Genomic DNA, 23,276 nt, shown 5'->3' on the forward strand with positions numbered 1-23,276 from the left:
GGGTTCAATTATACATTACCTTCATACTCTACTACCGTCTGTTGTTTGTTCCATTTTTCTCATACCATTGGATTAAGTTTAACAAGCATACCACTCATTTAATACTGATTAATAAGAGTTTTCCCAATTCAAATTTCTATTTGTAAGTTCTAACATTTGTTTCTGTGGTCTCAATATTGTTAAAAAGTTCTGATCCTGGAGGTAAAATATATCTGAACTAAAACTGAACATGGGCTCTTCATCAAATATATTTTCGTTAACAATGTAGATTTGGATGCCGTGCTTTCACGGCAGCCTTATTTGTTTTGTTTGACGGGATGTTGGCTGATGTGAAAAATGAGATAAATGGCAATCACGGGCTGTTTTGAATAGAGGAATCCCACTCCGGTGTGTTTTATTACTACCTCCACTGAAGAAAAGTAAATACCCGATTCATACAGGTGCTTACTGATTAAATGAACACTATTGAATTTGACCTCAAGTGAATAAAATGAAACATGTCAGATGAGTATAACATCTTAGAAACCTAATACAAAAACAATGTATTGAGCAGAAAAGAAAACTTGGTTAACTGAGGAAAATCTTCTTACTGGCTAATTTAAATGGATTGTCGGATTTTTCGTTTGTCAATAAAGAGAAACGTCGACAGTTTTAAAAATTAATTTTCATGGACGTTTTCATCCGTAATACTCAACTGGATTGTTGTGCACCAAAACTTTACTACGCCTTAACGCCAGTTATACCTCGATATAACGTAACCTCGATATAACGTAACTCGATATAACATAACTTTTACCTCGATATAACGTAACTTTTTTTTTGGTTTCAACTTTTCACTATTTAAATATTTAGAGTCATTTACAAAATTTTCTTTATGATATTACCACCCTCCTGTAACCAAGCCTGCTATCCAGTTATGGGTTATCAGAGCTTCCCAAACTGTGCGCCGCGGTGCCCTGGTGCGCCGTGAACATCTCTCAGGTGATTGATTGATTTATTTGTCTTTATTTAAGAGACTTTCAGCCCTTGGCTGGTTCGTCTCTTGAGCCAAAACATAAAGAATAAACTCTTACTATTGAAGGCAGCACATATTTTTTGTTGTTTATGTTTTATTTAATAAAACTAGTGTTACCTTACAGCCTTTTCTGTATTATATACCAATGTCCTGCCTTTTTGAGGAAGACTTCAAAATAAAGTCACTCTAAGTGGTTTCCCTCTTCTAAATTTTCAATAGGACAGATCGATGAAGTACTAGATTTGTAGTAATGAGCTAAATTTTAGTATGGTGAGAAGGTCAATTCTCCGTTTCTGCAATGAAATGGTGCAAAAAGCGTGGGTATTATAATTCCTTGCCTAATTTGATGCTGTTTGAGCAAAACTTTAGGCAACAGTGTTGTTGTTTTCTCCATTTCTTGCAACATAAACAACATAAGGAATCATAATACCCACGCTTTTTGCATCATTTCATTGCAGAAACGAAGAATTGACCTTCTCACCATACAAAAATTCAGCTCATTACTACAAATCTAGTACTACACCGAACGTGTCCCATTAAAAGTAAATATTCCAAAGTTCACGAATGTTTTCCGTAATTTATAATATTATCATGAAACATCTAGAATTTTACAAAGTTTTTAAATTTTCGGAATTTTGAAAATTTATGTAAACACTCTCAAATTGTTAAACTTTTCATTCCATTCTGCTTAGTTTTCGATTTTATCAATGGCTTGTAATTCAAAGTTAATATTTCAACAAACTTTTTTGAAGTTCTTTCCATAATTACTGCCTTTCTGTAATTACTGTCAATCTCCAGGTCTTCGTGCTGTCTCAAACGTTCTGGGACGATCTTTTTAACTTATATAACTATGATATGCCACTTATCGTAAAAAATCTAAGACAATGTATAGAGTGACGTTGGGTATTAGCGGCAGGTTTGTTCTCTTCGCCATGGGGGGTTTTTGTGGACCGAATTGTCTAAAATTTTGGCATATAACTCAGCTTGGTTGGGAAGGATTTGAGGCCAACTCTGAGACCTACAGGTTTCAGAAAAACCCCCATGACAAAGAGTTCAAAACTGCCGATAATACTGTGTCGATTTTGTCCATGATTCTGAAAACCGCCTTTTTTGAGTTGTGTCCCTCCGCATACAAAAACTGACCCCTCACCGTCACTATCAGCCGTCTTGACAGCATGCTTCTAAACATTTTTATGTATATTTTCCCTTAAGTTTGGTAATCTACGTGCTTTATTTAACAAATTTAAAAGCTATGCAATGCAGTCCTTCAGAAACCTAAAATTTGTGTTAAGTTCTTTGAATCTTCAACCATTTTTTTTTCTTTAAGAAGCATTTTAAAAATCTATTTTTTCAATTATAAGAAAATATGATATTGAAAGATTTTTTAACGATTTATATTTGAAATTTTTAACTGAAGTTGTTAAAATTGTTAAAATTCTTTATAAAAAGTTGTTGGTGCGCCGCCACATTTTTGAAAATTTCAAAAGGCGCCGCGGTAGCAAAAAGTTTGGAAACCTCTGGGCTATACGACCAATTTCAAAGTTATATAAGAGTTTTCGGTGTCACAGTTGATGAGAAATGTTATATAACTCTTCACAGAACAAGCATTACATCTTCTACTCATTATTGACATTACATCCCTACTGGAACATAGCCTTTAAACTCCAAACGAGATGACAGTAGACAGCATTGGAAGTGAACTCGATTTTGTGTGATACCGAGTGTAAGAATGCCAGTAAGGGGCTGTCCATAAACCACGTGGTCATTTTTTTGGGACTTCTAACCCTCCCCCCCCCCCCCCCCCCCCGTGGTCATTAGTCCATACAAAAATTTTTATTCGTCCATACAAAATGATCATTGGCCGTGGAACTTTTTGGAGGATCCTTGCAGAAGTGACTGGAGAAATCTTGGTAGAAATTTTAAGAGGCACGACAGAATTAAACCTTGGAAAAATCTTGGACAGAATAAATCTTGAAAAGCAAATCTCTTTGAGGAATCCTGCAGAAATCCCTTGAGAAACCATAGGGAAAATTCGTGGCGGAATCATATCAAGAACATCTAGAGCAATTAAGGCAGGCGTTCCTAAAGATATCATAGCAGTAAGTAAGTAAGAATTTATAATAGAAGATTGAAGGATCCTTGGATAAATATTCTTAGAGAACTTCAGGATGAATTACATGAGGTACTTCATGAGGCACTCAACTAGCAACTCCTGGATGAATTCCCGAATTATTTCTAGAGGAATCCCGAGAGCAATTCCTGAAGGCATCATCGGATTATAATTTTGCCTGCGTCACATAGATTTGTTACTTATAATCACATCAATAGATAACGCTTGACGTTTGACCAGCTCTAGATGCAAAAAAGGAGAAGAATCTTGATTTATGTGACATGAGCTTAAATAGTTAAATATAAAGACTAAAGAGACATGCTAAGTATTCGAGTTATGTATGATCTTACAAACTTTTAAAAATATATAAAATTCAATGATGAAAAAAATATATATAAGAAAGGCTGGAAATCACTTTTGGGTGATTAACATAATCTTTTAAGTAATTTTCTTTTAAAAATATGTATTTAAAACGAAATTCGTGAAAAAGAATGTTTGCTTCGATATAACGTAACAAAAATAAAACATGCAGTTACGTTATATCGAGGTACGACTGTACAGTAAGGTGGTCCACACTTAAATGGAAAACAAAAATTTCAAAAAATGCCAAGTCTTACCTCCTTAATCAGTTTGTTCCGGTGCGACGCTCCCACAACACAACACACCTCTTTGCGCAACCACCTTGCGCCCAACTGTCATCAGCGAAAAACACGATTCCACAAGATTTTCCTTTCAATTCATTCCAAATCCAAATCGACACATGTAAAGAAGAACAAAAAAGTTGATTAAATAAAAAGTTGTATTTTCAAGTGTAAAACGCGGTTTTTTCCTCTTCTCCGGGTTCCGTCGGGAGTTTAACGTCTTTCCGTACAGTTTTTGGTCCTTCTTCGTCGGATTACGTCGCGACAGTGGCGTAGCTAGGGATTTGGGGGCCCGGTGCGGAAGCAAATTGGTAGGCCCCCCAGAAAATTACATAAATCTTTACATTTAACTGTCGAATGATCGCACTGTTGCATTTTGTACAAAACGTTGAAAAAATCTCGCTTTTTGTACTAAGCATTCTAGTGATGCTGGCAGTGATGGCCAACGAAAGGTTAAACATTATCTATCTTATCTTATTTTCTGTATTCCTTTATGATTTTCTTCGGGAGCGAAAGATTTTTTTATAAGAATTATGCCGAAAAAGCTTTTTTTTTATCTGTATTAACGAGGTTTTTAGCCCTAGGCTAGTTCATCTCGGGACACACGATTTGCTTCCCTTCCGAAGGAAGAACTCACATTTTGCGAGTTTGTCGGGAGTGGGATTCGATCCCAGGTCCTCGGCGTGATAGTCAAGTGTTCTAACTATCACATCAAATCCGCTCCGCTGAAAAAGTTTTTAACAAATTATTTAGAAATTGCACAAAATAATCCTTTATAAACGCTTTCAAAGATTGCTTTACCTTTTTCTTTGGGAAATCTTTCTTGAAGAATAATTTGTCTTCAAGAATTTTTTAGGTTGCTAATGCAAGGATGTCATTCAGTATTCCTCTAAAAGCGCTCCTTCAGGAATGGTATTATTATTAGCTTTATTAATGAGGCTTTCAGCCCCTTGGCTAGTTCACCTCAGACATTCAGCAATGTTTTCAAAAGTACTACAGAGTAATTTAAAAGATTCTTGCAAAGGCTTCATCGAGTATAGACATATTAGTTCAGGAATCTATCAATTATATCTCTGAGGATTTATCTAGAAGATCATCTAAAGAATTCTTGAAAAATTCCAAGAAAAATACTACAAAAAACCACCAATGATTCATTCAGAACCAGATATTCCTCCTAGAAATTACATCGCGATCCCCTCAGAGGAAGAGAAGCCCTTCTAGAATTTCCTTAAAAAATCTTCCGTTTCTTCCAGGGAATCCTCTAAATATTCCTTTGGTGATTCTCCACGAAAGTCAAATATTTCTCCATAAATTTTTCAAGCATTTCTCAATTATTCCCTCAAATAACTTTTTCAGATATTTCTACAATATATAAACATGTTATTTCCTCAAGCATTCATAACTTTTCTTGGCGTTCTTTTTTAAGATTTCTTAAGAATTATTCCCTAGGAAAACTTCAGAAATCCCACCAAAGATGCCTTTTTCCAAAAGTATTCTTCAAGAAGTTTCTCTAAAGGTTTTACTAAGAGATTCATCCTAGAATTCCTCCTAGAAATATCCAAAGAATCAATTGGATAATAATAAAACAAAATCTCCAAGGATTCCTATAGAAGAAATTGAATTAAATAAATCAATTATTAATTATTAATTAAGTAAGTTAAATTAAACTTTTAGATGGACTTCTGTAGGAGTTCTGTAAGAATTCTTTCGAAAAATCCTTCTGGACTTCTTCTAACGAACTTTTCAATATCCATCAACTCTAGGAGTTTTCTCAAAAGTTCCTTCAGCAATTTTTGCTAGTATTCCTCTGGGCCAGGGGGCAAAAATTTCGAGCAGGCGAGCTGAAGTTCACCGTGCGGCAATTTTCATTCACTTGCCTGGATATTCATATTCAGCTGCTCGATACTCGTTTGTCAACTAAATGAAAGTCAATGAATATTTGTAAACATCTTACAAATTGTTTAATTGCTGATAAAATATTAACGTTTCGATTACATTTAACGGTTCTTTACACAGATCTTTTTCCATTTGATTGTTGTGGAGTGTTTTTGGAAGGAATCGTAGCCATAAACGTAGGTAATTATGAAGATGTTTCTCGATCGGCTTCATATTCAATGACTACGAATTGACTGACTGTGTGAAGGGGGAGAGCGAAAATGAATTTGTTTGTTTTGAATATTCAGTGCAGAATCATTCAAATTCGTGCTGTTTTCAGTCAATGACTATGAACATTTTGCACCCTGCTCTGGGTACTTTTCAAAAAAATTCTATTCCGATTTTTGATAAGACTCAAGACTCCTTAAAAATTCTTCCAAGGAAAAATAATTTCAAGTTTCCATCACGCATCTCAGTCAGGAATTTCTCCAGAATTTGTGATTGATTTATATTGTCCGTGCTCACTTCTAACAAATATACAAAAATAAGAAGCAGAACAAAAACCGCTTCATTCCTTTGGTTTGAGTGGTATGAAAATGGGAGCGTATATGCTTAAATAGTAAAAGAACAGATACCCAATCGTGTCAAAACAAATAACTTCTCCAGAAGTCTCTCAAAGGATTCCTCCTAAGACTATTTTACCACTTTCTGCAGGAGTTCTTTAAGGATAACTAGGAGCATCCTTCAAGTAATTAATGCAAGGCTAAGATTTCATAACGAATATTCATCGGGAATTTTTCAGGAATCGCTTCAAGAATTCATACGAGTATTTTTCCAAGGATTTCTTAAATATTTCTTCAAAAAATCTCCTGGAAATTGTCACAAGAGTCTGTCAGAATTTATTCAAGGATCTTGTTAGAAACTCCTGCGAAGGTTTCATTAATCGTATAAAGCATTCTGCTTAATTTTTTTAATAACATCTCCAAAGCTTCCACCATTACTTTTGGGATTTTTCCAGGAATCGATTTTCTAAGGTTATTCAACATTCTAAAGGAATTCCTTCAAAGAAGCCTTTAGAAATTGCTCCCAAATTTCCTTCAGGAATTTTTCAAGAGATTTCTTTAGTAGCTCGTCCAATAAGTTCTCTTGCAATTTCTCCGAAGATTACTTCAGATTTCATTCAAGTAAGTATTCTCTTAGAATTTCTTCAATTAATTTTATTCATTCATTCTTAAACTGATTTTCCCAGGTATTTAACAAATAATTTTGTACGAGAAATCTTTTGGGATCCTTTCATGCAAAGATTTCTTATTGTATTAATTTAATTACTCCTGCAAAGTTTTCCGGAGATTCTTACACAAATTCCTCCAAGAAATTCTATAGGAAATGCTCCAGAGGAGGCATTGAATGTTTTGCTAGATTATTTTTTTAGAAATTCCTTTAACCTTCCAGGACGCGTGCCATCATGCACCCGAAACTGCACCACGATCGCGCTATATACGAAAAGCGAGGTTTTTTGGTAGTGTTGTACTTTTTACAACAGCGCACGCGCTGAAGGGTTTATAAGCCTATTCAAGGATTCATAAATTCCTCCAATAAATACTTAAGAAACTCAAATTAAGGGCGGACGGGACGGTCGAGGAAATATCCGCCATTGCTCTGTTTCTTCTAAGATGGTAATCTCAGATTCTACTTCATATAATGGAACAAAAATCTATCATTGTGTATGCTCACTTGCAGTGCATATGCTGATTGTTTTTCAGCCTCATCTGTGCGATAGAAATCGAGATTACCATCTTCAAAATCGCGAGGCAAATTGTTAGAAAGAGATGGAAGATAGGAAAAATAACACAGCGTCCCGATTCACCTTAAAAATTAAAGAATTCTTTCAATTCCAACAGAAATTCCCCCAAGAAATTCTAATGAAATTTCTTCATACATTTTAAGGAAATTGTTTGTGATCTCTTCTGGTAATCATCTTAATTTTTTGGATTTTTTTAAGTAATTCTCTTGAGATTTTTCTCGGTCGTTCCGCTGTAAATTCTTGGATTTTTTTTTAATTTGCAAAAGTGTGTCTCATAGAACTTCAAAAGTAATAACAAACAAATTTTTAAAAGTTGTCACTTAAATTTACAAATGAATTGACTTATTAATTTTCAAAGTACCTATCGAATGAATTTCAACATTGAACTATTCAAAGAAATACAAATGTAATTGTCAGGTATATTTGCATAGGGACTGCTGGTGGAACTTTCAAAGAAATTGCTGAAATCCCGTGATAAATTTCCAAAGTAGTTGCCCAAAGAGTTTCAAAAAGTGATGTTAAAGAAATTTTCAAAAATAATAATCTAATTCAACATCGAGTATTATTTCTGAGAAATTTCCAAAAGAGTTATCGAAGATTTCGAAGGAAGTGCCGAAATAGTTTTCAAAAATATTTGCAAAGAAAACCCCAAGAATAATTTTATAGGAATTTTCGGATTAAATCCAATCAAAGCATTTCCCAATAATTTGCCAAAAAAAAAACTACGTCAAAAGATATTCGAATTTTTTTTCAGGTAACTCACAGAAAACTTGCCAAATAAATTACCAAAAAAATGCCATGTGAATTACCCAATCAATTCCCGTAGGGATTGGCACAGAAGATTCCAGAAAAGTGTTGAAGTTGTTCCGAAAGTAATTACTAGAGGCTTTCTCAAACGCATTGTCAAAAAAAAATCAGTGAAAAGTTGCAGACGGAATTCCCAACGAAATTTCCGTTGAAATAAAAATCTGAAGAAGTTCGTAGAAATAAAAATCAGAAGCCATTTTTGTAGCATTGCCGAGAATTAGTTGAAGAAGTTTCCAAAGGAATTGCCTAACAATAAATCAAAAGTGTCGCCAAAGGAAATTTTCGGAGCAATTGCCGAATGCATTTCCAAATTAATGTTTAAAGATAATCCTTAATGAATTTTTACACGGGTTTCCTAATTAGTTACTGAAAAAAAATAAAAAATAATAATTCTGGAAATTCTAATAAATAATGTAAAAGTTCTTACAGGAATTGCTCCAAGAAATTCTACTGGAATTCCTCAATGAATCATTTAGGAATTCTTCCAAGGTTTTTATTAGATTTTTTTTCTATTGATACCCTAAAGAATTTCTTTAGCGATAACACCAGTTTCGTCTGGATTTCCTTCACGAAACTTCTAAGAAAAGTTTCTAACGATTTCATCAAGCATTTTTTTTTTCCATGTGTGGAGCTCCAAGAACTCTTTCTGGGATATCTTTTACAATTCATCTGGAAAATACTTCAAGGACTTCTTTACAAATCCCTTCAAGATTTCCTGCGAAAGTTGCTACAGCGATTCCTTAGGAAATTCCTCCTTCATTTCTGAAGAAATTTCTTCAGTATTATGTAATCCCAAGAACTCCATAAAGAGTATATCCACAAACGATTCCTTTGGAGCTACCCCACATGTTTTCTTCAGCATTTTATAAAGAGGAATACTTTAGGAATTCCTTCAAGGTTTTTTTAGAAACTTCTTCAAGGGTTCATTTTGCACTGCCTCATATGATTTTGAAGCCCTTCCAAGGATTTCTTGAGAATTTGTTCAAGCATTTCTTTCGTCATACCTGCAGGGATTTCCTCAAAAATTTCTCTAATAATTGCTGTTGGAAATCTTCCAAAGATTACTTAGGCATTGTTTTCAAGTCCTTTTTCACAATTCGGTCAAGGATCTTTTAAGAAATTCCATTAAAGATTTAATCTTTTCTCCAAGGATTTTTTTTTTCAAGTTACGAATAAAGATTCGTTCATGGATTTTTCAGTTTTTCTTCAGATAACCCTACAAGGATGAACATATTCATCCCCAAAGTATTCTTGCACAAATTTCCTCAGGGGATCTTGCAGAAATTCCTTCAAGGAAATATGTAGGAATTCTTTTGAAGATTGTTTTTATTTATTTGCACCAAAGAATTTGTAATTCTTCACTAATTCGGTAAAAATCCTTCCAGAATATCATCAAATATACAGTATCGGACAATAAAAATGCACCAAAGCCGTTTTCCCATACAAACTAGTCAACTTTCGATAGCCATATCTCAATTATTTCTCAACCGATTGTTTTCGGCCTTTCTGTGACGAACTACAAAACATTTCAATTTTTGTAAACTATCGAAAAAATTCAGTGATAACTATTGGTAGAAACGTTACAGATAGGTAGAATTTTGACAATAAAAATGCACCAAGACAAAATATTTTTTAGCAAAAAATGCGGAAGTCAAATCATGTTGGTCTCTTCAGCAAATTTACTCATCACCACACAAGAAACATATTTGCCGAAGACACCATAATGATATGACGTGACCATGTTTTGCTATAGCATTTTTTGTCTTGGTGCATTTTTATTGTCAAAATTCAACCTATCTGAGCATGAGCATGAGCATAGATGACCGTACTATTCGTAGTTGCTACTCCGTGATTGACCAGAACAATCGAAGTTGCACAAGGAACCAACAGACGGAGCTTGGGAGTAGCTTACCGTCCTCAATGTGCATCTTCGAGAATTCCAAACTTTATTAGGTCAATAACGGCGCCGGCCACGTCCTTACGGTCATCGAGGAAGGAAAGGAATGTTATTATGACGTGCGTTGCTTACTAAAGACCGAGATCACCTCTGCGTCTCCACGTCTGTCATGGGAAGGACTTTTTGTTAGTGGGGAGGGGAAAAGGCGCATGATATGAGTTCACTTTGGTAAGTGGAGTGATTCATGCAACCCTATTAATATCAAACCACTTATTTTCATTTGGACTAAAACAAAACACATGCCGACATCGAAGATGACGAACCATTCAGATAGTTTTCGAAGTGCGAAAATTAACGAAAGAGAAAATGAAGTGATTTGAACCAACGTGGCTTTGGAACTTGGGCCGACACTTGACGTGACGAACATTTCAATGTCTGTTGACTAAAATCGCAAAAAATGTTGTTTGTTGCATTTATCGTATCATAAATCGCCCCGTACGAAGATGAGCAGTCAAATAGACGACGACGACGACCGAATGAAAACGCGGCCTGTACACTTTGCCTCCAAAAACTCACTCTCGCAAAAATCTAGCAAAGCGAGCGCGCGAAGCTTTGCTGCTGCCGAACTACCGCACACTACTGACTGCTTGGCGTCCCGTCGTCGGAGCCCCGCAGAGGGAAGAGGAAAAAAAATCGCAAAAATCTAGCAAAGCGAGCGCGCGAAGCTTTGCTGCTGCCGAACTACCGCACACTACTCCAAAATTCAACCTATCTGTAACTTTTGTATCAATAGTTATCACCGAAGTTTTTCAATAGTTTTCAAAAATTGAAGTGTTTTGTAGTTCGTCACAGAAAGGCCGAAAACAATCGGTTGAGAAATAACTGAGATATGACAATCCAAAGTTGACTAGTTTGTATGGGAAAACGGCTTTGGTGCATTTTTATTGTCCGATACTGTACCTTCAAAATCAACCCAATGATTCTTTCCTAACACATCTTGGAATTCATTCAGGCGGTTTTCCAAGGATTTTTTTTAATTTCTACAAAAAATGCTACAGACATTTCTACAAGGATTCCTTCGGGAATTCATTCAAATTTCTTTAGAAAATCTCCCAAGCAGTGTTGAAAATTTCATTTCGTCATATCTAAATTCAATCACCTACAGCTCATTTTAGAAGCTGAACCTGAGAATATCATTTGGCATTTTTCAAAGGTAGTCCGTGACATTTACCTTAAATATTCGAAAAATAGCGGTTTTTCCGTGACTTTCTAGCAGAACTAGTCTAGCTGCACAAGTTTTTCATATATAATATTCTCAGGTTCAGCTTCTAAAATGAGCTGTAGGTGATTGAATTTAGATATGACGAAATGAATTTTTCAGCACTGCTCCCAAGAATCCATTCAGGTATGGCTCCAATCATGATCTCAATGATATTTTCCGTGAGGAACTCCTGCAAGATTCCTTCTCGAAGAAGTCTCTAAAATCATTCTTGGAGAGATTTCTTATGGTCCTTCTAAATGATTTCTTGGAAAGCTTCATGACATAATCCTTGAATGGCTTTATGACCGTTTCCAAAGAGGTATTTCTGAACGACTGTTTGAAGAAATCCCTACATAAAAAAATATCAAAGGAATTCCTGAAGGATTTCTTGATATTTTTTTGAAAAAAATCCTGAAAAAATGTTAGGAGGAGTTCCTTTAGGAATCATTGTAAGTATTCGTACACCAATGCTTAGAATTTTTTTTTAAGCAATCCCTAAAAAATGTTCTGAAGTAAATCTTAGAGGAATCTTTGGAGTAACTGCCTGATAAATCGAAAAAGATATTCTTGCCCGAAGGAATTCCCACAGAAAGCCTTCAAGGACGTTGAAAGCGTTCAGTTTTTAATTTTGATAAATGGGGCCCCTGAATTTCAGCTGCTATCTTAAGCTAAATCAACAGCTATGTTTGGCTCTGTGGTTATCATGGATGTTTTCATAATGCTCATGAATTTTACTTCCATTTCGATATTGAATGTCGTTAAATTCAATTTTGATCTCGAGCACATTTTTTTTATAGTACTTTGGGGCTTCTGCAGGTGCAAAGAGCAGTCATCAAATTAATATAAACAAAACTAACAAAACTACACGAATGAAGTGTGTACATTTTGAATTGTTAATAATAGAACTTCAAAATAGCCATCTGTGTTCCCCATTCCAAAATCTCTTGATAATAACAAAGAGGCCCCTATATAACTATCAGCAGATCGGTAAGTGTTGAACTTATACTTATAGAAAGTTTTCAGAACTTTATTCAAACTAGGGCCCCGAATTCAGAGGGCCTCCAAATCAGGGATGGTTTATAACACTAGACCTGCCCTGATTTGGAGGCCCCCTGAATTCAGGGGCCCGGTGCGGACCGCACCCTCCGCCCCCCCGTTGCTACGCCACTGCGTCGCGAACCGGAATGGAAAAGTTGGTCGGTCGAAGAAACGCGCAGTTAGTGCAAGTGAAGTGGCAGCTGGCAGCAGCCGAAAAACTCCACGAGCGAAACGCCTCGCACGGGGAGGTTTTGGATCGGCACGAACAGCTGCAGGATCTGGCCAGAAAGTTCAGAGACACTCAAAGCGAGATAGAGGAGAATCAACCCGACCCGGAAGCAATCGCCTCAGTGCACAACTTTCGGGAGGAATTCAACACGCACTTCTATCGTGCGAAAGATGCACTCGAGCGGTACATTTCCCACAACGACAACGATGACGACGGGGACAACAGTTCCATCAGGGGCTCCTCAGGTAGCTACCACTCGATGGCCGGTTCCAGCAGAGATCTTCGGGAGGCCATGCAGATGCTGTTGGAGGCCCAGCGAACGATGATGCTGCAGTCGTCGGGTGGCGGAGCAAACGTAAACAACGTCGATCCCGCAGGAGGAGAACAGATGCCGAATCATGCACCCTTCGCAAACGTCCGGCTTCCTGCAATAAATGTGCCAACTTTCGATGGCGATCGGAAGAATTGGCGATCCTTCAAGGATATTTTCGTTCAAACGATTCACGCAAGACGCGATTTGCGTGATTCGTTAAAAATGCAGTACCTGGTTTCGTATCTGAGCGGTGATGCGAAACTGTAGGGTTTGTACTGGCATGCACTCTCTATGTTTACATTGGGTGTGTAGATGGTGCGAATTGAGCAGTTACGAATTAACGTGTAGAATGACAGTTGCGAGAAAAGTGGAGCGTCGGCGGACGACGGACAACGAACCTGTGGGAAGTCTGGTGAATCCGAACGACCGGAGAAGGCTACTGAACTGGAGAGCTGGAGTTTATCGTTGCGAGAGTTACTTCCGGAAGTGGACCCTACAATTGGCGACGAGGATGAGATGGAAGGCCTCGTATACGGTGAATGTTTTTTGCCCCCTTGAACGTGTTTGTTTTCGGATGGATTGCTGGCGGGTTGGTTGGTGTTGTGATGATGGGAGAAGCGGTGCAGCAGTTCGGCGGGTGAGATTGAGGGAGGAAGTGAAATTGTTTGCACGGAATTGATGACGCAGTGTTTTGTAGATGCAGGTGTTGGTGGATGGTTTTTGGACAGATCATTGAGGGAGCGTGCTTGTATGATGTTTCAGTGGAGAAGTGTGAATGCGCGTGGTACAATCGGTATTTATCAGAACATTTTTTTTTTCAACCGTGGCGGGTTGCCGGTTGAAGAAAATTTTAACCGTGGCGGGTGCCGGTTAAAAGAACACATGAGACCGTGGCGGGTGCCGGTCAAAGCAAATTTAACTGTTGCGGGTGCCAGTTAAAAAAAAGACAAAAAGACCGTGGCGGGTGCCGGTCGAAGAAAATTCAACCGTTGCGGGTGCCGGTTGAAAGGACAATTGAGACCGTGGCGGGTGCCGGTCGAAAGGAATTTAACCGTTGCGGGTGCCGGTTATAATCGAGGCCGTGGCGGGTTGCCGGTCGAAAGAAGCATTTAATCGTTGCGGGTTGCCGATCAAAGAGAATGTTTAACCTTGAAAGTCCCTGCAAGGGTGCTTGGGAGCAAGGTAGTGATTTCATGGCTTGGAGGCGCCTGACTTAAGGGTGCGTTGAATACACATTAGTAGTTGGTAGTGGTTTTGGCAGTTCCTGTAACCACAACATGGTAACATTTCCATGGCTGGGGGCGCATGGAAATAAAGTAATTTGCTTTAGAAGCTCCTTCCTTCAGATAGGGTGCTTGGGAATTAGGAAGTGCTTCCATTACATCTTGAAGAAATCCTGGGTATATTTGTGATTGATTGGGAACAGTGTGATGATTGGCTGGATGATAGAGAGGCGATGCCTTGCATGTTGTGTTTCAAGGCAGTGTAGTATTTTCATGGTTTGAGGATGCCTCTAGAAATATTGGTATGACTTAGAGATTCCAAGTTGCACTTGAGACTTTGAGAGCACAAGAAGTAAATCGTATTATCGCCTGATAGTTCTTGCGAGAGACGTGCGGGCGTGAATCATTGTATTCCATGGTTTTAAAGTACTTGTAATGGGTAATACGTGTATATAATGGATCACTAAAATAACTAAAACGGCCGCTATGAAGCGAATAGAAAGTGCCACTGTAGCCTTGTGTGTAACTCCACTGCTGTCACAATGTTAATGCCCATATATGCTGGCGCCTTTGTTTACATGCGATGAGCACTAGAAAAGTTTGCTTCATTGATCCATTGATTCTGGCTTGGAAGAGGAGAACAGGGTTTCCCTAGTACTATGGGTTTGATGCAACAGTAGTCACAATTACACCAAGCGAACGTGTGATGTTTGATGGTTTGTGCATAGAGTGGAAGGGAAAGCGAGACATGTTTTGTTACTGACCCGGGTGCTGGATTCAAGAATGGATTGTTGATTATACCAAGGGTTGCTGAAACTTGGTTATTGAAGATTGGCCAAGGGGCTAGTCGCTTGGAACATTGTGCCAAGAGGTGCCAAGCACACCGTCTTATACGCTGTGTGGCACACCGAGGCACTCTGAGGCACAATTTTGACACTTGAGTTTGGGTGAAAAAACTAGGCAACCATGTGCATTTGACCTGCAAAATGAAAACAAACAGTTGGTTGTCTTGGTAGTTGCCAAGCAAAATCTGAATCATCAAGCAGTGGCACTTCGGGGCACACTGAGGCACAATTCAGTACCCGTTGGCACACTGAAAATAATTGGCACAAGTAAAGATGTGCTCAGCGACTCCCCCTTGAGATTGGCTAGCTATCTGTACGCGGATGGTTGGGATTGGAATGAGAAAATTTGGTTGGACTTTGTGCGTCATTAAATTGTGCACTTGAGAAGTTGGCTAAAAAAATAAAGTATCTAGTGTTGAAAGGAGTTGACGTCTATGATTAATAAATTTTACACCGTTCACTGAAGGGGTCAGCAATATTATGAAAAGCAGTGTGTAGTTCGAATGAAGCATAAGTTCAGAGAGTGACACACGTGGCTCCTATCAAACCAAATGAGTATAAGGCACAAACAAAAAAACGTGACTAAGAAGAGAAAATAGTGACTTCAAGGTTTGGGTTCATTGTGGATGGCCAAGATTTGTTGTGCCATGAAAACTGAAATTTTTGGGAGGTAAAGAAATCCTTAAGGTATGTTTTTGTTTGGATTAGTTAAGTGTGGGAACTCACATCGACCCGGAAACCTCTGCAGTAATGGAAAAAGTCAGCTGGTTGAAGAGTTAAAACATTTGGAGTGTTAAAACAGGCATTGCCCTATGAATTTAGGCATTGTGTCCTACTTTGTCTAGTTTCTCTCATATAAATACATTATTTATATTCATGCATTCACTTGCTTGACGCATTGGTGCAGTACAGCTTATAGAATTCTATGGATCTTTGATTGATTGTTTGATTGATTTGTCTTTATTAAAGAGTTTTTCAGCCCTTGGCTTTGAACTTTGACGAATAGAGTGGCTTCTCTTTTTTTTCCCTTGTCATGGAAAAGTGAACATTATGTGAAACTATTAACAAAGCTATTGACTGTTGTTCATTGATAAAAGGTTGGAATTAGAATTGGAAAAGGTTTGAAAAGCCAAGGGAATGTTATTCGAAAATAGTTGAGCCACGTCACATCACGTTGATGTTTGGGAGCATGCAAAGATGCAAGGAGGTTGATGGTAGCTGCTAAACACAGAGTCTTGTTTGGTGGATTGTTCTGATAATTTGTGTGACGGGGTTTGATAATTAAGGAGCGGAAGGTTATGTATAATTGTTTCTGGTTTCGCGGATGTGTTTTCGTGTTTGACAGATGTTGGATCTCCAGTTAGTCCAATGCAGGTGTGCTTGGGCTGAAGTATACCTCGGGCTAAATTGAGATTTAGCGTCTAAGCCGCGGGCCGCAGTTTGAGCAACACTGGTCTAATGGATAAGGCTTGCAATTTCTAACCCAGAGAAGCTGAGTTGAATTCCCGTCTCGATCGTAAGGTATTCGAGACTTCCTGGATGTGATATATCAATGAGCTTTCCACAATGTGCAAGTTCGTCCAATAGAAGGTGGGGAAGGTCCTTGATGTTAGATTGCTTATGGAATATTGCGACTGGGCAGGCCAAAGTCCAGCGGAGGCATTGTGGATTGTTGTTTTCAAGTATTGAGCTGCATAGCGTAAATGATGGGTGCTGAGTGATAATAACGCTGGTATTGCATTTCAGAGCATGGGTTAAATTTGCTGAATTCAAGGGAGTCTGTAGTTTTAGTGTTACATAAAGAGAGATTGTTTAGATGTCAGGTTCATAACATTTTTTTAAAGAAAGATGGGGGTGTAGGGTTTGTACTGGCATGCACTCTCTATGTTTACATTGGGTGTGTAGATGGTGCGAATTGAGCAGTTACGAATTAACGTGTAGAATGACAGTTGCGAGAAAAGTGGAGCGTCGGCGGACGACGGACAACGAACCTGTGGGAAGTCTGGTGAATCCGAACGACCGGAGAAGGCTACTGAACTGGAGAGCTGGAGTTTATCGTTGCGAGAGTTACTTCCGGAAGTGGACCCTACAGAAACGACTGGTAATTTCTTTCCCGATTTCGGATGCCAACTACAAGGAGGCGTGGGCGGCATTGTCGAACTTCTACGACAAGAAGAAATACACGGTTTTCTCTCTTGTCCGGGAATTTGTCGAGCAGCCTGTCATCACCAACGCTACTGCCGACAATTTGCGCAAACTGGTCACTACTTCGGACGAGGTAGTTCGACAACTAAATGCACTGGGAGAGGAGTACAACACACGGGACCCCTGGCTGATCCACCTCCTGCTGGAGAAGCTAGATAAGGACACCCGGTCCTTGTGGGCCCAAAGGATTATCGACGTGGAGAACCCATCCTACGAAGAGTTCCTCAAGTTCTTGGACAATCGGTGCGACGTCCTTGAAACCTGCACGGCGTTCAGCAGGAAGGTGACAACGGATGGTCAACGGAAGGATGCCGGGAAGAAGATGCAAGCTGAGAAGAAGATGCAGTCGCTGCATGCGACTACAGTGATACAAAAGTGCGCGAAATGCTCCAGCGAGCATCCGATTCATATGTGCGAAGACTTTAAGAAAATGGACTTACAGTGCAAACGTGAACTCGTACAAAAAGCGAAGTTGTGCTACAATTGCCTTCGGCCTTCGCATTCGGTGAAAAATTGTGCCTCGAAGTCGGTGTGTCGCGTCGGCGGCTGTAAGCAGCGCCACCACACGCTGCTGTGCCCGAAGATTGAAAACTCAAGTGATCGGAAGGAAGAACGTAGTGATGACCTGAAACAGCCAACGCAACCGTCACGAGATCCTGTTGATGTTGTTAGTTCGCTGGTGGTTCAGGTTCCGAAGCCACTGAATGAAACGTTCGTGCTGCCGACGGCGCTCATCAACGTGAAGGCTGTGGACGGAGGGTTTCTGAAGTGTCGTGCGTTGATCGATTCTGGCTCTGGCGCTTCGCTCATCACTGAGGCCTGCGTGAACAAGCTTGGCATTCCGCGTACTAATGGGAAGGTAGTGGTTTCCGGACTGGCGCAACAGTCTGCCGGGACAACCCGTGGAATCGTAAAGCTAGTGATTGCAAATCGGTGTAACGAGACCGTGATTCTGCGAACCAGCGCGTTCGTGATGGGCAAACTAACGTCGACACTTCCTGCGCAGTTGGTGAAGCCCAATTCGAAGCTACTACAAAAGGAGATCCAGGATGCCCTGGCGGATCCGGCGTACAACCAGCCGGCACCTGTTGATATCATTTTAGGTGCGGATGTCTTTCTTGCCATTCTCCAACCGGGGCAAGTCAAGGACGAATTCGAGAACCCAGTCGCCCAGAACACGATTTTCGGCTGGATCGTATGTGGCAACCAATCGATCTACACAGCAGGGGTTCCCAGCAATGTTTCCATCATCAACCTCCACACCGAGGTGGATGTCAACCGTACTTTGCGCCAGTTCTGGGAACAAGAAGAAGTGCCGAAATCGCAGCAGCTCGCACCAGAGGAGCAGGCTGCCGTGGAATGTTTCCGGTCCACAACCACACGCGACGATTCAGGACGCTTCATCGTTCGGTTGCCTTTCGACGAATCGAAGCCTGCGCTGGGCGAATCCCTCACGCCAGCCATCAAACGTTTGAGGGCCATGGAGAAACGCTTCGAACGCGATCCTGTTTTTCATCGGCAGTACTGTGATTTCGTCGAAGAGTATCTCGCTCTGGGACACATGGAGGAGGTACCTGCGAATAACCTGAGCATGGAAGCTGACAAATGCTTCTACTTACCCCACCATGCGGTAATGAAGGCGGACAGCTCAACCACCAAACTACGCGTGGTTTTTGACGCCTCGAGCTCATCAGGATCAGACATCTCTCTCAACGATCGGCTGTTGGCGGGGCCGAACATAAATCAGGATCTATTTGACGTCCATCTGCGGTTCCGCTCGAACGAAATCGCATTCGCTGCGGATGCGGAAAAGATGTTCCGCCAAGTGTGGGTCCATCCACAGGACAGAGACTTCCAACGGGTTGTATGGCGTAGCGACCCTGGCGAACCCATCAAGCACTTCCGTCTATGTACCGTTACTTACGGAACGAAGCCGGCACCGTATCTGGCTATCGAGTCCATGCGAGAGGCAGCAAGAAACTACGAAACGGTGTACCCTGAAGCTGCCCAACGAATAGTTCTGGATATGTACGTCGACGACTTCATGTCCGGGGCGAAGAATATCGACGAGGCGAGACAGATGAAAGTTCAAGTGTGCGAGATCCTGCGCTCTGCGGGATTCAATCTACGAAAGTGGACGACTAATCGACCTGAACTTCTGAGCGACAACGAGTACACGGAGCAGGTTCCAGTGGAGATAAAGCTTGCGGAACAACCGGAGGCAGTGAAAGCGCTTGGCATCCAGTGGCTACCTAAGGACGACGTGTTTTCTTTCAAGGTGAGCCTATCAGTAGACAGCGTCAACACTAAACGACAACTGCTCTCGGATTCATCGAGGCTTTTCGATCCGTACGGGTGGTTGTCTCCGGTTATGGTGAAGATCAAGATCTTGTTTCAACAACTGTGGCTGAGTGACGTTTCCTGGGATGATCCTTTGCCTGCTTCAGTCGAGGTACCATGGAAGGACATCAAGGAAGGCCTCCACCTCTTGGAACAGATTCGCGTACCACGCTACATGGTGAGTTTCGGTGGAAAGGTGCAATTACACGGGTTTTCAGATGCATCCGAAATGGCCTACGGTGCGGTGATCTACAGTCGTGCAAGGGACGACGCTGGTAACATTTTCGTGAACCTCGTGGCTGCCAAGACAAGAGTGGCACCAATCAAGCAAGTCTCGCTGCCGCGCTTGGAGCTGAGCGCTGCTGCTCTGTTGGCAGAACTAATGCAGCGGGTCACTCAAGCACTCTCTCATCTCACTGTGGAACACTGGGCATGGACAGACAACACAATCGTGCTCCAGTGGCTGTCATCACATCCTCGCAGGTGGAAGACGTACGTAGCTAATCGTACTTCCGCCATTCTCGACTTTCTACCCCGTGAGCGGTGGAATCATGTAAGTAGCCAGGACAACCCAGCAGATTGCGCTTCTAGAGGACTTTCGCCGGGTGAATTCGTTTCGTTTGACCTCTGGTTCCTCGGACCGGAGTGGCTACGCCAGGATGAAGAATTTTGGAACGCTGAACCCTATGAACCAATCGTCGATGAAGATAGTCTCGAAGAAAGGAAGCTCAAGGCCCTACACTCCTTGCCAATATCTTGCCGAAGCAGCTATGCGGTCGAGCTGGAACTTCTACATCGACGCTCAAGCTACAGATTGGTGGTACGCGCGCTGGCATACGTGAACCGTTTCCTACAAGCAGCGCGGGGCGTTCAACATGAGCCAACATTGACACCGATTGAAATCGACTCAGCAAGATTGCAGCTGGCGAGAGCTGCACAATTCGACGTGTTCAAGCAAGAAATGGAGATACTCGCCAAGGCAGGGGAGTTGCCGATCAAGAATCGATTGTCTTCACTACATCCATTTTTGGACGACAATGGAACAATGCGAGTGGGAGGTCGCCTACAGAACTCGCCATACTCGTTCAATGTGAAACATCCCGTTATACTCCCACGTGATCATTGGTTGACGGAATTGCTACTGAGAGACCTTCATCTGCAGAACCTGCACGCGGGTCCAACGCTACTGACAGCTACGGTGAACCAACAGTACTGGGTTGTTGGGTTGCAAACGGCAATTCGGCGAACAGTTCGCAGTTGCATTCGATGTGTGAGACTGAAGGGGCAGACCGCCAATCAGCTCATGGGTAGTCTACCTGTATCCCGGGTGATGGCTACGCGTGCGTTCACCCACGTCGGCGTTGATTATGCCGGCCCATTCAAGATCCATGCATTGTGCGTCAGGGGAGTCAAGACATCCAAGGGTTACCTGGCGGTTTTTGTATGCATGGCCACCAAGGCGGTGCACCTAGAGGCTGCCAGTGACCTCTCAAGCAGCGCCTTCATCGCCGCGCTCAAGCGGTTCATCGGAAGGCGTGGATATCCCAACGAAATTTGGTCGGACAACGGGACCAATTTTGTTGGTGCCGACAATTGGCTCCAGGATCTTCAACGTTCGTTCAGGAACAACAGCCGGGCGGTGGATCACTTCCTCACCAACCAAGGCATCAAGTGGATATTTAATCCTCCTTCGGCGCCACACCGAGGCGGGATTTGGGAGGCAGCCGTAAAAAGCGCCAAGAAGCACATCCTCGCGGTCGTTGGATCCGAACCGCTCACTTTTGAAGAGTTTACGACGGTTTTGTCCCAAGTGGAGGCTTGCCTCAATTCTAGGCCGGTCTGCGCGCTCTCCAGCAACCCTGACAGTTACGAGGCCTTGACACCGGGGCATTTTTTGGTGGGACAGCCCTTGAACCTCATCCCAGAACCAGGACTCCAGCATATCCCAGTCAATCGGCTGGACAGATGGCAGGCGCTACAGAAACACACCGAAGAAATTTGGAGACGCTGGCGTGAAGAGTATGTGGCCACACTGCAGCCACGTACGAAGTGGCGAACTACAGAGGAGAATGTGAAGGAGAACCAACTAGTGTTGGTCAAAAACGAAAACGTCCCGCCGGCTCAATGGGAGTTGGCTCGCATTGTGAAGCTGCATCCGGATCCATCGGGAATCGTCAGAACTGTGACATTGCGACGGGGCCAAACTGAGTACCAACGCCCTGTTCAGAAGGTTTGCGTCTTGCTATCGGATTGAGGCACGTGGCCTCAAGGCGGGGAGGATGTTCCGGTGCGACGCTCCCACAACACAACACACCTCTTTGCGCAACCACCTTGCGCCCAACTGTCATCAGCGAAAAACACGATTCCACAAGATTTTCCTTTCAATTCATTCCAAATCCAAATCGACACATGTAAAGAAGAACAAAAAAGTTGATTAAATAAAAAGTTGTATTTTCAAGTGTAAAACGCGGTTTTTTCCTCTTCTCCGGGTTCCGTCGGGAGTTTAACGTCTTTCCGTACACAGTTGTTTTGGACTCCCAGAAGCTACGTTCAAAATTTGAGCAAAATCGGTTGAGCCTAAGGGGGCGCTCAAAACGCTTGAAGTTTGTATGGGAAAACTTGGCCAAATGTATGCAGAAATTTTAAGTTTTCGAATTTTGCCGCTAGGTGGCGCTGTGTGCGTTCAATAATCAAACCCAGTGGTATTATTGTAGGTGACTATATGCCAAACCACTTTGTCGAAGACCGCAAAATGATCCAACGTCTGTGAAAAAAGTTATACCCTAGGAAAAGTGAGGATAAACTTTATTGTTATTTTTCCAATACATGCAAAGGAATAATATCAATAATGAAATCTCTATATACTTTGCTTCACTTTGCCTAGGTTATAACTTTTTTCACAGCCGTCGGATCACTTCGCGGTCTTCGACAAAGTTCTCTGGCATATAGTCACATACAATAATACCAAAGGGTTTGATTATTGAACGCTTACAGCGCCACCTAGCGGCAAAATTCGAAAACTAAACATTTCTGCATACATTTGGCCAAGTTTTCCCATACAAACTTCAAGCGTTTTGAGCGCCCCTTTAGGCTCAACCGATTTTGCTCAAATTTTGAACGTAGCTTCTGGGAGTCCAAAACAACTGATTTAGGATGTAAGACTTGGTATTTTTCGAAATTTGTGTTTTTCAAATAAGTGTGGGCCACCCTACTGTACAGCTAATTTCAGTCAGATTATTTCTCGATTTGCCTGTAGAGCGATAAGCATTTTACAAAACACATCTTCCGCATTATTCCGAGAATTACGAATCCAGTAGAATCCAGTTCATAAATCGCATCGCAATGGGGATAAGATATCGTACGTTGTTTCGTTATCTGTGCCTACAAAATGTCTAAGTAAATAGTTATACGCGAAAAGCACACTCCAGCAAATATTTCCTGGAAATTTGAATCACACTCACAAAAAAGCTGTTTGGCCATTTGGGAACAGTGTGAAAAAAGAAGAAATTTATCAAAAATTTATGCCAGGTCAGGGCAGCAACAGTCGAGTAAAATAAAATGACAAAACTGGAGAAATTTATGCTTTGTGTTGCGACGCCGCAACAAAATAAGTTTTCTAGACCGGTCTAATAATGGACCCGTCTAATAGTAGCATAACTCCATCATAGGCTCT

At 41.1% G+C, this 23,276-nt stretch overlaps 1 protein-coding gene across 1 annotated transcript; it reads left to right on the forward strand.

Annotated features, from left to right (window-relative positions):
- Positions 1-13,501: 13,501 nt before the first annotated feature.
- Positions 13,502-21,857, forward strand: LOC134290803 (uncharacterized). Its single transcript, XM_062858006.1, has 2 exons — positions 13,502-13,525; positions 17,151-21,857. The coding sequence occupies exons 1-2, from the start codon at positions 13,502-13,504 to the stop codon at positions 21,855-21,857; spliced, it is 4,731 nt and encodes a 1,576-aa protein (XP_062713990.1).
- The last annotated feature ends 1,419 nt before the right edge of the window (positions 21,858-23,276 follow it).

The sequence above is a fragment of the Aedes albopictus genome, chromosome 3 (genome assembly GCF_035046485.1).
Source record: "Aedes albopictus strain Foshan chromosome 3, AalbF5, whole genome shotgun sequence".
NCBI classification, from domain to species: Eukaryota; Metazoa; Arthropoda; class Insecta; order Diptera; family Culicidae; genus Aedes; species Aedes albopictus.

What these genes read in the sequence shown, in the direction of transcription:
- LOC134290803 (XM_062858006.1), top strand. Translation starts at nt 13,502, where the DNA reads ATGAGATGGAAGGCCTCGTATACG. An exon ending in GATGGAAGGCCTCGTATACG is followed by an intron (nt 13,526 to 17,150) that starts GTGAATGTTTTT and finishes TGGACCCTACAG; the next exon opens with AAACGACTGGTAATTTCTTT.